The 18,240-nt window shown below is 39.7% G+C and overlaps 1 protein-coding gene across 1 annotated transcript in view; it reads left to right on the forward strand.

Annotated features, from left to right (window-relative positions):
• The window catches only part of GDA (guanine deaminase), a 46,380-nt gene extending 28,617 nt beyond the window's left edge, over window positions 1-17,763 (forward strand). The window contains exons 8-14 of the mRNA XM_089490638.1: window positions 227-334; window positions 4,267-4,364; window positions 5,370-5,437; window positions 6,843-6,989; window positions 11,283-11,401; window positions 12,029-12,056; window positions 16,418-17,763. Coding sequence (XP_089346764.1) covers window positions 227-334; window positions 4,267-4,364; window positions 5,370-5,437; window positions 6,843-6,989; window positions 11,283-11,401; window positions 12,029-12,056; window positions 16,418-16,488 — 639 coding nt within the window. The 3' untranslated portion in view covers window positions 16,489-17,763. The remainder of the gene's footprint in view (window positions 1-226; window positions 335-4,266; window positions 4,365-5,369; window positions 5,438-6,842; window positions 6,990-11,282; window positions 11,402-12,028; window positions 12,057-16,417) is intronic.
• The last annotated feature ends 477 nt before the right edge of the window (window positions 17,764-18,240 follow it).

Raw genomic sequence — 18,240 nt, forward strand, 5'->3', positions numbered from 1 at the left:
TGCTCCATCCAGTCCTACCCTTGACTTGCTGGCTAGGGCTACTGAGAGAGTCAGACCTAACCATATCTGGAGAGCTTCACTATGCCTCCTCCCCGCCATATTACACATTTCTTAGATTCAGGGAAGTTCTTATAATTTCTTTTCATCTTTGATATTAAATTAAGCATAAATGCTGACCCTTGTCTTTTCTCTCTCTTTCTCTCTCTTTCTCTCTCTTTCCCTGCAGAGCCACATAAGTGAATGTGAAGAAGAGGTCCATCTGATAAAAAATATGTTTCCTTCATATCAAAATTATACTGAACTGTATGATAAAAACAAGCTTCTTACAAACAAGGTATGATTTTTAAAAGGTTTATCACTTGAGCTCCTGTATTTTATATGTCAGGTGAAATACTTCCAAGTTGAAATATTGCTCACATTGATAATTAACAAGAAGTACATTACAGTGAGCCCTTCCCTAACATGGGGGATCTGTTCTGGACCACCACCCCGTCTGTGTAAGGCAAAAACCGTGTATGCTCAAGCCCCATTGAAAACAATGGTGCTTGTGCATGCGATGTGGCATGGCATGCACAGCATCCTTTTTATTACAGCACAGCTTCAACATAAGCTGAAAGCTGCATATGGTACAGGTGCACTGTATTCAGTTTTCTGAGGTGTGTTACAGTCAAAGGGAAGCATACCATTTTGACATTTAGTACATTTATATTGCACCTTTCTCCCAACATGGAATTACAGAATGTCATGTCCAGTATTGCTATGGCCATGCTAGCTGGGAAATTTTGGGCTTTGTGGTTAAAAAAGTAAAAATATCAAGCTCTGTTGGTTTTCCATCCATTCAAAGGCCAGAGCTCAGTACCCTGAGCATGAAGCAAGCAGACTACTTGATGTGGACTTGGGCCATGCATTGGCTTCCAAACCTTGTTTCTAACTTAGTTTTGTCTGAGCCTACCTGGAAGGGAAAGATTTTGTCTACTCTCCTTCTCTCCTCCTTGCTGATGTATATGAGTGTAAACTACTTTTGCATTTTGAACTCAGTTTGAACCAACTGAAGTAAGTGAGGAAAATGGGGAGAAATTGAAGCAAGAGAGAAAAACTGTGACATTTTAAAAACAACTGAAATAGTGGGATGACAGAAAATTAATCATGACTGCCCCTGCCAAATCAGGACAGTTGGAGGGTATGGCATCATAACACGGTATTGGCTAAGTTATCTAAGGCTGCTGGGAGCTAGAGGCCAAAAACATGTGGACAATTATCATTTCCTATTATGGAGGAATAAGATTTCAAAACTACTCACAAGTGCTTTATGAAAACATAAATACTTCCTCCCTAACAACTTAATGTGTTTGATACTGGAAGCTGCTTAACACTCAAATGACAATGTTTGGAATTCTGCAAGTTGTTTTATATTTAGTTTGTTTAAGATCATTTGTGTAAATCAGTTTAATATTTCTGATAACATGTTTTTAAACTTGTCTAAATTTACATTTTTATTTATCTGATTGATTAATGTTACTTTAATGTTAGCTGCCAACTTCTGAGGGGGAGGGGGTGTTCTCTTGAGGACTGTGCCTGTTCCATTATGGAGCATATCTCACCACTAAAAAACCTAGCTTTTCTCTCCCGAGTTGAATTCTAATTTGGGAGGCAGCCGGGTTCTATCACACATAATTCACCGCCGAATCCTCTGCCCAAATATATCCTGGATACAGCCCAGGTCCCAGGAGTGCTCAGTAAGCCTTTTTTCAAAGTCAGAAAACTCAACTCAAGAATTCAGCTTGGGAGAGGTAAGCCAGGTATTTTTAGCGGTGCGATAAACTCCTATATGTTGAATACATTTCACTTTGAAACTGTAGCCCATTCCATGCTTCTAATATTTTAGAATGCTTCTGTTTCTGTGCAAATTTCCAATACATCAAAATAGGAAATATGTATTTGTGTGTGCAGTTGAATTAATTTCACTGCAAATCTCCAGATTTTTCAGACAATTTTCTTTGTGACTTCTTTTCCCACAGAAGTATTCTGAAATTAATTATGACTTCATTATTCAGTTAAGTTTTACACAAACCTGACTTTGAGTCAAACTGTATAAACCTCTTAAAAATCCTTGTGAGGGAAATCTTTCAAAAACTTTCAAGGCATTTTTCAAGTGCCATTGTATATCTTGGGGGAATATGACTAGTTTGCCTTTGAAAATATCCCTTTGGATTTTAAGATTTGCATAGCATTTTATTAGCTGAATTAGTGTCAATTAGCAGCTTGTTTACACAGCATTAATCATGTTAATGAGATTGAAATTTAAGTGCTATGCCTCTAAATAAAGTAATTAGTGATCAGGGTTTGCTGCAGACAGTTTCCTGGTATTGCATATGGCAAGTTCTTGTCATGCTGAATTTTTATATGCAGCTACAAAGATGATTATCTGAGAAGAAAACAACCTTTTCTGTCACGAGGAATAAACTTTCCGTAAGAAAGCATTTAAGCATATTTTATAATTCATAGAGATGAAGAGAGCTAACTTTTTAATTGTATATTAGTTGTTCAGATGGAACATATCAAGGATGTATAGCAGTGCATGTGAAAGACTAGGGGTCTTAGTGGACCACAAGCTAAACATGAGTCAGCAGTGCGTTGTGGCAAAAAAGCCAATATGATTCTAGGCTGTATCCATAGTATAGTATCTAGACTGAGGGAAGTAATAATACTACTCTATTTAGTTTTGGTCAGACTTCACCTTGAATACTGTGTCCAGATCTGGGAACCACAATTCAAAAAGGATATTGACAAGCTGGAACATGTCCAGAGGAGGGCAGCAAAAATGGTGAAAGGTCTGGAAACCATGCCCTATGGGGAGGTTGGGTATGTTTAGCTTGGAGAAGAGAAGGTTAAGAGATGACATAATAGCCATTTTTCAGATTTTAGAAAGGACGTTGTATTAAAGAAGAAGCAAGCTTGTTTTCTGCTGCTCCAGACATGGAGCAATGGATTCGAACTACAGGAAAAGAGATTCCACCTAAATGTTAGGAAGAACTTCCTGAGTTTAGAGCTGTTGGACAGTGGGACACATTCCATGGCTGTGTGGTGGAGTTTCCTTCTTAGGAGGCTTGTAAACAGAGACTGGATAACCATTTGTCAGGGATGCTTTGATTGTGTCTTCCTGCACGGCAGGGGGTTGGATTGGATGGCCCTTGAGGTTTCTTCCAACTTTGTGATTCTGTTTGCTCAGCAGCTCAACCTAGGCTGTTAGCTTCCATGTTAGTGGGATAGTGAATCTCCTCCAGCTTTTACTCTAAACTACTGCTTCCCAAACTTTTGTCTTCCAGGTGTTTTGGACTTCAGCTCCCAAAATTTCTGTTTGCCAAGTGGGCTGGAGCTTCCGGCCGTTGAAGTCCAAAACATCTGGAGGACTAAAGTTTGGGAATCACTGATCTAAATCAAGGGTGGGAAATGGCTCCTGCACCCTACTTCTGTGGCCCATGAAGTCCCTCACCAACCTGCAAAACCCTACCTCCTTTTTATTTTTAAACATCAAAGCACTGTTCCAGCAAAGCTGCCCCCGTATTTGAAAGCAAACAAAACCACCATACCCTCATAATAACTCCATACTACCTCAAATACCTCTGTTTTCCTCTGCAATCCCTCTGAAAATGGCAACATAGTGTCACTTCCTATCACCATTTTGACAGGGATTGCAGAGGAAAATGGAGGCATTAGGAGGACTTCCTGTGTGAGCATGTAGCCCATGGAGGGAATCAGGGATGGGAAGTGGCCCCTGGTCCCCATGTAGTTGCCCACCTCCAGTTGCAACCTTAAAGGAGTTATCCAAGGTGCAGAACCTTATTCCAAAAATAGATTCATCCCCTTGGATAGGCTATTTGAAGTTTGAACTAAAACCCAGAATGGATTCATTACTTATATGAAAAAGGCTTGCTATTGCACCTGACTAAACGTTTTGACTACAGATTCAAAAGAAATAGTTGTATGCTAAGGACCTCAAAGTCTTGTGAACAGGTTAACACAATACCATGCTATAGTGTAGCAAAAACAAGGTTTGTGTTTTGGAATTTATTTTTCTTTAATACTTTCAAGGTGCGTATGAATCAAATCTGTGAATAAAGAATCCATGGATATGGAGGGCTGACTGTACAATTTCTTTGTTGATTTTCAAAAGAATTGCTCTAATCATGGAATCAAAACATAAACCAGAAAAATGGTAACCATTCCCAACAACAAAAGTAAAATATTCTGTTGTTTTTTTTAAAGACCATAATGGCTCATGGCTGTCATCTGTCTGATGAAGAACTGAAAATGTTTCATCTTAGAGGAGCTGCCATTGCACATTGCCCAAATTCAAATATATCGTAAGCAAAATAGCATTACATACATAAAATGTATAGTTTCTTTTATGTATGTTTTTAATAAATGAGTTAAATTATAAATTAAATTAAATTTATATTTTATATAATAAGTGAATCAATTTATCTAAAGCTATATTTTAGAAAGTACACTGCAAGATGACAGAAAGGTGCATGGAGTCCCATTTGTGGACAAGGAGAGAGTCAGTATGCCAGCAGTGTGTTGGACAAGACAGCTTGGCTTTAGGGATAGTCCAAGAGAATCAACACCAATGTGGGGAAGATAAACAGGAAAAGAAGGAGGCAGCAAAGCTAACTACACATGTAAGGCTGAGCAAAAATTCAGCGGGGGAATCATTTTTAAGACCTTTGTTTAGGGGAGTGATTTCTTCTAAAGAATAAAAGGCATGCAGCTCACATTTAACAAATATTTATGGCATAGAACCATTCCTCTTTTGGGGTCATGGATAAGAGGTAAGGCTGATTAGGGGTGCATCTACACTGTAGAAATAATATAGTTTGACACATCTGGGATTTGTTGTTATGTGATGCACCAAGCACTCTTTGATAGAGAAGGCTAAAGACCCTGTAAAACTACAAATCCCAGGATTCCATAGCATGGAGCTACAGCACTTAAATAGATGTCAAACTGCATTATTTCTGCAGTAGAGATACACCCTAAGTTAAGAACTAGAAAGGAGGAAGGCTTCTGCATATTGTGGAGGTGCCATGCCTGCTTCATCTGTTGTACATATTAAGAGAGAAAAGTTCAACCTTTTATTTAATATAACTTTGGTTGGGCAAAGTGGAAGTTCTTAGTGAAGGTATTAGATATGCATTTAAAATGAAAGGGCGGATGAGCTCCTTAGTAATGATTCTGTTCTGTTTTGTTTGTTGGCTTCACTCTTGAATTACACTTTATGAATGGCTTTTAATGATAAAAAGCATTACAAAGCATCTGTAACTGGAAGAAAAATTGCCATCCTTTTCTTTTCCTCTCTTCAAATCCAGACTATGTAGCGGGCTTTTTAATGCAAAAAATGTTCTGAAACATGATGTGAAACTCGGGCTTGGCACAGGTGAGTAATTTATTACATAACATTTTATCGTAAGCACAGTGTTTTAAACAACTAAAAAAAAAGACTTTCATGTTCACGTGGGTCAACATTTTGCTCCAAATGCACTCTGAAGGCATGGAAGGCATTTCTACCATGTTTGGAGTCTTGGGCCCCAAGGATCAAAAATTTTGGCAATTTTCCCCCAGTTTGTTTTACTCTAAAATGTCTTCTAGGTGGTGGGTCCCTATTTCCACTACATTTTATATCTCCCTGGGTCAGTTTAGGGCTTTATAAAAAAAACAGGAAGTGAATAGGAAGTTACTTCTGCTCAATTCTTGCTCACCTGGTGTTAAGAAAGGCCTCTATTGGACACAAAATGGCCCAGGAAGGCCCCCAAACATAGTGGCTTTGGCAGCCTATTGTCCTTACTTCTGCCCCACCTGAGGACTAGAACCTTAGAACACAGCAGCATCTGCTGATTGGAAACTCAGAGAAGGTTAGTTCCATCTCTCAGTGGGATCAGAGGACCATGATGAAGGCATGGCTCTTATTTTAATCGTGTTTTATAGCTGCTGCCGGGGTAATTCATGTTAGGAAAGCAGAACATTGGGGGCGGATTCCTCTGGAAAGCTCTCCTCCCTCAAGGTAGCAGGGGAAAGCAGGTGGGGTTCAAGACCTTCCTGGACCTCTGGGGGAATGAGGTTTAATGGCCTGTTAGGAAAATAGTTAAAATAGTGGGATAGGAAAATTGTTCGGGGTTTTTTTTTTTTTTTTTGAGCACTCACTTTATTAGCTATAGCAATGGATTGATGTTTAATAATAATTTAAATTAATACCCCCCCTTTTCTACTTAGCTATAAAATCCCCATAACCTGAAATACAATTAAAACAAAACAAATTAAAACCTAGAGTTAGCTTTTCATACCTCTGTTTTAAAAAACAAACAAACAGTACCCCAAGTTAAAATCTGCAATGATCGCATGCTGGGATTGAGAGAGAAGAGGGAGACTTATTGGTAGATGGGCTTCCTTTCATGTTATCTCTGTCTGGCTGAAGGTCCAAAGATAACCTATGAAGAGGAATCCATGCCTAGTTCATTGGGAAGAAGTATCAAATCTAAGCTAGCTCACTGCATCCAAATGCCTTAGAGAGTTTTATAGGCCTGGCAGTGCAGTTGATATTTAGGTGTGGTCGCTGACTCATAAAGCAGAATATCCAGAGCAAGGACAGCCTTCTGCAGCTAAGTGGACCTATCCAGGAAGTATAGCAGTTGGCAGGAAAGTAATCTATAGCAGAAATGTGCTCCAGTAACATATCTGTGTCATAATAATGAACCTTTGATTGCCCACATATTTGATAAAACCCACATTATCACCCAGTGGATATTTTCTTGCCCACTGATTTTTGGTATTCTGTTCTGTTACAGATGTTGCTGGTGGGTACTCAGCTTCCATGCTTGATGCTATCAGAAAGGCACTTATGGTTTCTAATATCCTTCATATTACTCGAGAAAATGAAGCAGCCTTAACCCTGAAGGACGTTTTTCGACTAGCAACCCTTGGAGGAAGTGAAGGTAATGAAGTTCTTTTTTAAAAAAATATTTATGGTATAATGCTTACAGTTGTTGACTTTAAAAAAAAGGTCAAGGAACTTCTTGTGCAAAACACCTCACACACAAGGTCTAGCAAAGAGGGAAATGAAAGCAAGGCTGCATCTGCACTGCAGAAATAATTTGACACCACTTTAACTTCCGTGGCTCAATGCTATGGAATCCAGGAATTGTAATTTCTTGTAGCACCAGAGCTCTCTGTCAGAGAAAGCTAATTGTCTCACAAAAATACAGTTCCTAGACTTCCATAGCATTGATCCATGGCAGCTGAAAAGGTCAAACTGGATTTTTTCAGCCGTGTGGATGCAGCCTGAGTCTGTTTACATCACAGAGACTTATGTATAATGAACAAAGGTTGATCTTCTTGAAGAGAGGTAAGAAAAGATACTACAGTAGATTGCTATGTTGTATCAGGAAAGTTGGAACATCTCACCTAGAGAAGCTGTTATCATGCATGCTTCATGAAGGATAGGCAAAGAGAGAAAAGTGAGGGCAGATGAGACCCTGGATAACAAACGGAGGCTACATGATGGAGGAAGAGAGGGTTTGGACAAACACACAAGCAAGCAAACAAACATACAAATGGGAAGTTACTGTAAACATGCTGTGCCTAAACTCTTGGAGAATGACATGCAATCTAACTACCTGTGTATAGATATGAAAAAGTTGCCAACTCCAATGGTATGTTCAAAGCTGGAGAGAGCAGTGAATGTCCACCTCTTTGCCACCTGCTCTTTTCTCAGGCAGACTTTGTCTTCCAAAAGGCTTTTCCTCACAGTGTTACAATTGTATGTATGTAAGGGTAAACCCACAGGAGAATAAGCTACTAGGGTGCATGTGATCTGAGCAAGGAAATAATGTAGGAGATAAGATTTTTAATACAGAAATGTTGTTGGGCTGCAGATCCTATCATCCTTCATGAAGAGCTATTTTTGCTAGGTTTGAGGCAAGTTGCTACTAACAGCTTCTGGAGTTGCCCACTTCTGATATTTAGTATTTCTCTTCCTCAGCTCTAAGATCTTAACTCCTTCCATCAAAAACTGAAGCTGCTTTTCCTGGCTAATCATTGTGCACTAGAATTAAAACCTAAATTTATACTGAGTAAGCTATGAGTGAGGGAGTCTGGGGTGTCTGTGTGTATGGCTTTTCACCCCCAGATTTTGAGATGAGGTTCCCTTGCTCCATTTTGACCACAAGCTGTTGTTGCAGGATATTTTCTGGCCCTAGTGAAAAGTTCAATATTTTGAGGGTTACAGTGTTCCCTGAACAGGGCCCATTTACTACCTGCCATAGCACATCCCTTTCAGTTCTCTCAAATGTTGTTTAACAAAAAGTTAGAATGGCCATTTTTTTTGTCCCAAGAAGTTATACTGTTGGGTCAGAAAAGTAACCCCAGTAGCAAAAACAACAGATGTACAGTGGACCCTTGTTATACGCTGGGGTTTGGTTCCGATATCCCCCGTGTATAACAAAATCCATGTATGCTCAAGTCCCATTAAATATAATGACATAGCAAAATATAAAAAATCAAGGTTTGATATTTGAAATTTATATTTTTTTGGAACATTTTCAAACCGTGTATGTTTGAATCCATGTATAAACAATCCATGTATAAGAAGGGCCGACTGTATTGATACATTTTTGCCCTTTTTAAAAATTGTTAAACAAAATGCCTGTACCTGGCAAATGGAGGAAATTAGGGAGAATTATTTCCAACAGTTGTGGTGAAAATGCCATAAAATTACTGTATTTTAAGTTTCATGCTCTGCAGTGACATTATTATTATTATTAACCTTTATTTATGAAGCGCTGTAAATTTACACATGCAACTCTTAGGGCAGGGGTAGGCAACCTTTTTGAGCCGGGGGCCGGGTTGCTGCCCCTCAGACAACTGGGGGGCCGAAGCCAGGGGGTGGAGTTTCCACCCTCTGGGGGGCGGGGCTGCATGCTGGGGGTGGAGCTTCCACACTCCAGAGGCGGGGCCACATGCTCCGCCCCCAGAGTGATAACAATAATAATAATAATTCCAAGCATGGAAACTACTACAAAGCAATTAAAAAAAAAGAAGAAAGCATGCACACTGTCTCAACCCAGAAAGGCACAAGGTGCTGAGAAGGGATTTTGCACACACACACACACACACACACACAATGCCTGTCTCTCACACACACAATCTCCCCCTGTCTCTCACATACACCCTCTCTCACACAACTTGCTCTCTCAAACACACAACCCACTTCTCTCTCTCACACACACACCAAACCCTGTCTAACACACACAACCACCCCCTCTCTCACATACACAACCCACTTCTCTCTCTGTGTGAGTCTCACACATACACACACACAAAACCCATCTCTCTTTCTCACACACAACCTCCTTGTCTCTCACACAACCCACGCTCTCACACACACAACCCACTTTTATCTCTCCCTCTCACACACAAATCACTTTTCTCTCATACACACATACACAACACATCTCTCTCTCACATACAACCTCGCCTTCTCACACACCCTCTCACACAACCCACTCTCTCACACACAACCCACTTCCCCCCTCTCTCTCTCACACACACACATACACAACTCGTTCTCTCTCTCACACACACAAAACACACCTCTCTCTCTTACATACACACTGCTCTTACACATACATACACACAACTCCTCTCTCTCTCTCTCTGCCCCTCCTGCTGTAAAATGAGTGGAGGCCCCTCAGAGGCCAGGAAGGAGGCAGGGGACACCCGCACTGGCATCCTTGCCGGCTCTTTCCCGGCTTCTGAGGGGCCTCCAAGCCCCTCAGAGGCCAGAAAGGAGGCGGAGGACGCCCGCGAGCGCGTCCTCGCCGACTCTTTCCAGGCTTCTGAGGGGCCTCCAAGCCCCTCAGAGGCCAGGAAGGAGGCGGAGGACGCCCCCGCGGGGGTCCTCGCCGGCTCTTTCCCGGCTTCTGAGGGGCCTCCAAGCCCCTCAGAGGCCAGAAAGGAGGCGGAGGACACCCGCGCGCGCGTCCTCGCAGGCTCCTTCCCGGCTTCTGAGGGGCCTGCGCGAGAGGCTCAAGGCCCCGCGCGGCTGCCCCGTGGGGCCTTTGGCGGCGGTAATCGGCGGCAGGACTGAGCAGGGGCTGGTCCCAAAGGCTCCGCGGGCCGCATGCGGCCCGCGGGCCGTAGGTTGCCTACCCCTGTCTTAGGGAATAAAATGCCCTTGAGAATTGAAGTGACTCTGGGGAGAATGTTATAAAGTATCATCTGTACAAATGCCCAGTTTTCCATTTTTAAACTTTTTTTTTTTTGGTCTTTTCTGATTAGCTCTGTCGCACAAAATTGTTAGTCTCATACCACCCTCTTGTGTTTTAAGTGGAAATTGCATTAAAGACATTGCTGCAAATGCTACCAAGTTTGAGCTTACCCATTTTCCTTCAAGGAAATGGGCATTACACAGCTGGTTATTATTACTTAAGTACAGCTTGCCATGCTTTAGAGAAAATTAACTGGTGGCTGCATGTTTTAGGAGAGTTCCTGAAGGGAGCCCTTTGAAATATCTTTGCTATATTTCACCTTCACCTGTTCAGAATTAGACTTCATCCATTGTGGTATGGTGATAGAATCAATGCTAGAAAAGCTTGTGCGTAAATAATAATAATAATAATAATAATAATAATAATAATAATAATAATATAGTTTATTTGTAACCCACTTTTCCAAAATTTTGATCAAAGCGGCGAACAATTATTTATAAAAACATTCCAATAAAATCAATTAAAAACAGCATTAAAAGCAACATAGTAATACTAACGACAAAAGGGCCAGATGGAAGGGGAAATCGATATATACAGTCCGGGGTCATCAATGAAAAGGGGTAAGAGAAGATTTTTCACGGTGGGAAGGCTTGGGAAAAGAAATACGTCTTCAGATTCTTTTTGAAAAGAGCTAAGGATGTGATGGAGCGAAGCTCATCTGGGAGACTATTCCAAGATCTTGGGGCCACGATAGAGAATGCCCTCTGTGAGGTCCTCACATAGCGTGTCGCTGGGACCTCCAACAATTTCATCCCTGTTGATCTGAGTGTGCGGGGCGGATTATATGGGGAGAGGCAGTCCTCCAAGTACTCTGGGCCCAAGCCATAATCAGTTTGATGTTTTCTTTGCATCGCAATATTTCATTTCATTTTAAGATTCATCTGCTTGAATCAGAGCTTTACTTGTATACAGATTTGACTATCTGAAAGAGAAAAGGATTGTTTCTTATCTGTTTCACAGCTCTAGGACTAGATACTGTGACTGGAAACTTTGAGGTTGGCAAAGAATTTGATGCACTGCTAATCAACACCAAAGCTTCAGACAGTCCCTTTGATTTGTTTGCTGCTGATGCTCCGGAGGTAATCACCCGCTGAATCATGGAAATTTGTTGCCCATATGTAGCTTGAACTAAACTATTTTTCTGGCTGTTTCATCTGGATAAGGCCTCTTTTCAAACCTGCTAACTACTCAACACAGAGAAAACAGTAAGATAAACAAAGAGAGACTTTGGTTGCTTACTTTGGTATCCCTCTTGTTGAATTAGATTAGAGAAAGGAAATACTGTATTGCAGAAAATATTTAATGTGGCAAAATTAAATGAACCCAGCAGATTCCCATAGAAAAATGGTGATAAGAAACTGGATCAATTTATTTTAAACCCAATATTCTTTCCCAAGCTTAAAACTGACTTTTGATTCATGATCCTCACTTTGGGAATTGAAAGAAGGGAGGTTATAGAACAATATGCTGCTGAGAAATAACCATTATCGACTGAAAAGTATTTGCAGCAAAAGGTTGTTTATTATAATGTTTTAAAATTTTGAAATACTTATAATTATAAATTAGACTTAAGGCAAATAGCCATCTTAGATTTGAAATCTTAATTGTACTGGTGTTTTAGGCTACGGATAGTGTCTTGTTCGCTTAATTTGTTAGCGATGAAGAATTACTTTTTTGAATTTTTGCTTTTTCTCTCATATTTTTAGGATATTATCCAGAAATTCCTGTATCTGGGTATGTATCAATTCTGATTATATAGATATTTTAATCTGATTGCAAAAGAAATATCTGTTTCCTATGAGCACTAAGACACTCCCCTCTTTTGGGTTAAAAATTCCTTTTAAAATGGATGTTGGAACATTTATTTTTATAGTAACAAATGCACAGGTTGAGTATCCCTTATCCAAAATTCTGCAATCTGAAATATTCCAAAATATTTAAATCAACTGGGTTGCTGAAATAGTGGAGATTATCACACAGAGGAAGCAAGTGTCCATCTCCCGTTGTTAAATCATGTTAATTGTGCAGTTGGGGGGAAGATTATTACAGCCCAGCACCCATATCCCATTCGTCTGCCATCTTTAAACAGTAATGGACCCATCATTTGGTATTAACGGGAGAAGGACGCTTGCCTCCTGTGTGATAATCTCCAGTGACATCTTTGCTTTCTGATGGTTCAATGTTCATGCATTGTTTCATGTATAAAATTATTTTTTAAAAAATTATAAAAAAAATTACCTTCAGTCTATGAGAATAGGGTATACATGAAACATAAATTAATTTTGTGTTTAGACTTGGGCCTTAGCTCCAAAATATTTCATTATGTATGCATATGCAAATGCAGCTATTCCAAAATCTATATCTGGTCTCAAGCATTTCGGCTAATGGTGATTCAACCTGTTTCAGGCTTTATGTGGATTAGAATAGTTGGACACATTTCTGTCCCCACCTGCCCTAGGTCTCATTAAAGTGATGGCTACTTGGACCTATTGTAAATATGCCCCACTGCATGGTAAACTTTTATGAGGGAGGAACCTGCTCACATCATGGCCATGAACTGGGGCTGCTCCACAAAAGTGAGAAGGAGACAGCCTTATCACACTATGATTACATCTCCGATTACATCTCCCTGCCTTCACAACTATATGCTCATTAGGAAATGGCAGGCATCAAAGAAAGAGATGCATTTATATTAAATTTAATCTAATTAGTATGTCTTGAGAAAGGAAATAAACCCAAGAGGAACACTCTTATGTTCTCTCAGTATGCATACCACATTTCAGGTGTCTAAGTTTCGTGGAGTTGTGGTTGTAATAGAGAAACAGAAGAGAAGACAGATGAAAGCATATTTTATGGATGGCTTACATCTGCTGGCTATGCTAAGTAATGGATGTTTAAGTCATTAACTTTATTCTAAGACATCAAAATGTCAGTTCAAAAGGATTTTAAAGAATGTTTTGCAGCGCTTTTAATTGAGGAGTGCACCACTCCAGATGTTTTTGTGCTACAATGTCCATCAGCATAGACAGTTGGGAATATGGTAGTTGCAGTCCAAGAAAATAACTGGAGCATCACATTTTCTCATCCTGTTTTAACTGAAACAGAGCATCAGACATCCCTATCCCCACCATGGCAATGTCTTTCTATGATATGATATGATGATTGAATCTGTGGAATTGCTGCTTTGTACATACAAAGTTTTGTTGATAGCTGTGGACCATAAAGGTCAGTGCAAAGATATATTTAACCACAGATAGGCTGGCCAGTGGACATCGCTGCATTTGAGAAAGCTGACTTACACATGCGAGTGCCAGTGGAAGTCTGAATGGACAAGATACTGGTCCATAATGATGGTAATCACTGAGACATTTAGTTGGGATTCCAAAACATTTGGTCATCACTCCATACATATCTGTCCTTGCCCATTTTCCTGACTGGGACTCGTTCTGTTTTTCACTTCCTTTTGAAGATGGCACTGTAAAGCACCATTGCATCCTTTGTGAAAACCAATCTTGTGAAAACCAGTGTGAGAGAATCTAGAATAAGTGCAGCATGTGTACATAATAACATTTCATGCTCCCAACTTCCCTAAAGTGTGAAAAATTCCAAGAAAGCACCATATACGGTAGACCTGGCTTTCATATGCAGGAGGAAACATTGGAGACTTGTCAGATTGATGTGATAGTTGATTTATTTACAAATATGCAGGTAGAGCATAGTGGGAGGCAAACTAAGGCAGAGCATTCTTAGTGGGTGTTAAGCCACCATCCAGTATCAGGCTCAGAGTCTGGATCAGCTATTCTTCTGCACTGCTGCTCATAGAGTCCTTCAGCTAGCATCACCTCTTACAATCTAAGTTGTCCAAACTCAATCAGATTCATTTATTTAGTTGGTTAACTAATATGTGTCTTGCTTTTCTCCCAATATGGGACCCAAGGCAGCTCAGATAAGAGGTATCAAAACAAAATACATCTTAAAAATCCCAATTTATAATAAAAAAGTTTTAAGTAACAGATCTTCAGAGAGAGACATATGGCACTAAAAGGTGCCAACTCTCTTCTTTGTGTGTCTCTCTTTCTTTCTCAAACATACACGCAGCTTCTTTCCCGCAAAGCTAACATCAGCACAAGTCTTAGGGCAGGGTGGTGCTTTCTTCTCAAGGGCTTTCCTACTGACAAAATCTTAACCACCCTCCTAAAAAAATAGCCACCGGTCTCCCTAACAGTTATTCTCTATAAAACAAGACAGAGCAAAATGTTGCTGCCAAAATGTTGAAATACCCCCCATTGTCCCTAGTGAGCATTGCCAGTGGTAAGGAATGTTGGGAGCTGTAGTCCAGCAACATCTTTGCCCAGTATTGCCAGAAAGAAATTTCCTGCAGATCCTTGGTCACCATCTGGCAAAAGGTATGGTTAGGACAGTACTTTTCCCAGCAGTGAAGTCAACTGGATGGGGTTCTGGTCTGAAGAGATGTGTACTGGGCATGAAGTTGTGTTTTGGCAAAGGAAGCAAGGCAAAGTTAAGCTAGTCCAAGTTATGTATCCAGTAAGACAAAGTGGAGCAAGGCAAACCTCAAGTTCCATTAAGGTGATCCATCCAGGATTGCTCCATGTGACATGTAGCCTGAGAACACTTAGGGAGTCTTGAATTGCATTTGAGTGGCTAGCTTTGTTTTTAGTGAATAAAAAGTTTCCATTTGAAGGAGCATACTCTGTTTCTGTGGGTCTTTGACCTGGATGGTACTGTGGTGAATATGTTTCTGCTGAGACTTCTGAGCCGAAGTCTGAAAACAGCAGGGGGACTATTTCAGGTGGAAAAGGTGGTGGGAAAATGGCCCAATCCTGTGCCTTTACTGTACTTCCAGGGCAACAAGGATGACTAGGGCTGCACCCGCACAGCAAAAATAATCCAATTTGTCACCACTTTAAGTGCCATGGCTCAGTACTATGGTATTCTGGGAATTGTAGTTTGTTATGGCATTAGAGCTCTCTGTCTCACAATATTACAGTTCCCATAATTCCATAGTATTGAACCATGGCAGTTAAAGTGCTGTCAAACTGGATTATTTCTGCAGTGCAGATGCAGCCTTGATATCATTTTGACAGCAGGTTCTTTCCCCACCTTGATAACACCTCTGAATAGGACTAACCAGATCTGATCCTGCATTATTTCTGTAATAAGAAGGTTCCTTGTGGCTGCTCCTAGGCTGTGGAACACTCTTTCACTGGAGGCTACGCTGGCTCCCTCTTTTTTCCCTTCTTTGCTAGGAAAAGACCTTGGAGTTTGGCTATTAACTGGTTGCTGCCAAAAGGTCTTTATATTGTCCATCATCATCATCTTTAGCCTATCTTTATCCCAATAATGGGACTCAAGGTAGTTAACACAATATTTAAAAACAATACACATTAAAAACTAAACTTCAATAAAAGTATAAATATAAAAATTATTTTAAAAACAATTAAACAGTTTATAAAATTAAAACATTAAAAACACTAAAATTACAAACTGTAAAAACTTTAATATTTTAATATTGGGGAGGTTGTTGTCTTTTTATCCTTGTTTCTATGCTTTAAAAAGTTTTAAATAGCTTGAAATGAATGCTATTTTAGTTCGAAGGTTTTTTTTAAACTGCTTTTACTAGTATGATCAGTTTTCAACAGTAGTTTTTGTTCTGTTTTGTTTTTTACTTTGTGTTGTGAGCTGTATTAGATTCCATATTGGAAGAGAGATAAGTAAATATGATGATATCAGGCATGTTCAAATAGTATGGTATAGTATTATTCGTGGGGTAATCGAGGCCCTTGTCTATCAGTATTGGAGAATCAGATTTAGGGGTCATAAAAGGGACAGTAGTCATAAAATAATAGAATGAATACAAAGCTTTGTTCCTAGTGTCCTCTGTGCACCAAAGAAACTAATGGTGTAAATAAGGTATAGGTGCCCAATTCTGGTTCTGAGTTCTTGGAAACATGTTACTCTACTTAAATTCAGTGGCAGTGTGATAACGCCTTTAAAAAAAGACCTTTATCAAAATTAAGAGTCATACAGGATGCATACCATAAGACAAATAATCTCTTTCATCTTTTTGATTTCAGGTGATGACAGGAATATTGAAGAAGTTTATGTGGCTGGCAAACTGGTGGTTCCGTTTTCAAGTTCTGTATAAAATTAGCTCCCCTTTCAAAAGAAAAAGAAAAAAAGCTCCGCTGATAATTCTGTGATTTGAAAGAAGTGGGTGAAAAATGCTGTGCCTTGTTGTGATGCTATGCTCACTTTGCTTAGTTTGTTTCTGATTTTCAGGAAGAGATTGCAGATCTCATCAGTATTATGCCAAAAATGTTTTCACTTGTACAAAAAAAAGGGAAGCAACAATGTCTAAAGTAAAAGAACAAAAATATTGTGCAATGAGGCCTTCTGCATAAAGAAGAAGGTACAGATACAATATCTCTATACAGGGTTTGCCTTTACCTCCTTGAGCTACAAGAGTAATATTCTTAAATGCTTATGCCACAACAAATCTACTGGGGATTACAATCCCTGATGGAAATCCAAAGCAGTTTTGTGTTGTGTGAATGATTTCCCCTCCCCTTCCCCACCTCACCCCCATCCCCATGGAGATAATGTGACACTCCAGTGGGTCTCTAGACCCTTGATATATCTTTTCATGAAGTAGAAGAGGCTGTAGAATTCGAGAGACTGGAAATGTCAGTCACTATTAATAAATATTGCTTAAATATTTTTATTAGTAAAAGTTAAACTTGTTAGATGACAATAGCAAGTACTCAGGGAATATTAGGAATATGAGAGACAAAGAGCAGAGAATATTCAGCAGAGATGTAATATTTTCCCAGTTTTTATAAACATTTCTTGCACTTTAGTAACATTTCTTTCATGCCTCCTAGGAGGTTCAAAGGCCAACAGAGAGATCACATTCTAGATACCGTATATACTTGTCTATAAATCTAAAAATTTTGCCCAAAAATTGACCCCAAAATCCTAGGTCAATTTATTTACGGGTCAATATGGTAATGTGATAGCAGCTCTTTTAGATTTCCCCATGCAGTTTTTTTTTCCTGTCCTGATCCAAGCAGACAGAGTCCTTGGTGACTGATTGCTGTTTGTTTAACAGTCCCTCTTCCACCCACGCACTTCGCTGTCTTGGGTTGAAACACTGAAGACTTGTACTGATTGTATGCTTTCCTCTTGCCACTCGCATATACACTGAAGGAGCCTCCAAGTTTTACACTCAACCTATCAATGGGTCATGTCAAAATTCATAATTTTGGCCGCAAAACTTTCCCTCGACTTATACATGAGAATGATTTATAACTGAGTATATCCGGTAGTTGTAGTTTTAAACACTGAAGTATTCTTTGCAACACTTGTGAATATAATTGTTGTTTCAATAAACCTTTACAGCATACACTGCCCAGTTTCCAAATGGCTTTGGATCTAAGTTCTTGCTTCATTGTAGTCTGAAGCAATAGACTAAGTCTGATTTGAGGCTGGTGAGGAGAAGTCTCCCTCTGTCTTCTTCAGACAACATATTTTGGTATCGTTGCTGTCATTAAAAGACAGCTAGTGATCACCTGTTTTTAGAACAGCATTTCCCCCATGGGAGCATTGTTTGAGGGTTGTACTGTATCTTAGATATCAGAATGTCTTGAGCTAATCCAGCTGCAGTGTCAAGGCAAACTGCATAATCTAGCATCAGTTTAATAGGCTATTAGAATAGAAAAACTATTGGAAACAAAAGTACAGTTACATGATCAGTGGTAGTTTAGTTTCCTTTTTTTTAAAAGTAGTAGTTTAGTATAAAACATCTGAGTTGGTAACACAGTGCTGTATTACAAGTGTTCACCTGAATCAAGTTTTAAGGACCAAATTAGATGTGGCATCACCCTAATGTTTAGCCACT

The sequence above is a fragment of the Sceloporus occidentalis genome, unplaced genomic scaffold, assembly GCF_023333645.1.
Source record: "Sceloporus occidentalis isolate IW3139 unplaced genomic scaffold, rSceOcc1.0.p SCAF_1, whole genome shotgun sequence".
NCBI lineage: Eukaryota > Metazoa > Chordata > Lepidosauria > Squamata > Phrynosomatidae > Sceloporus > Sceloporus occidentalis.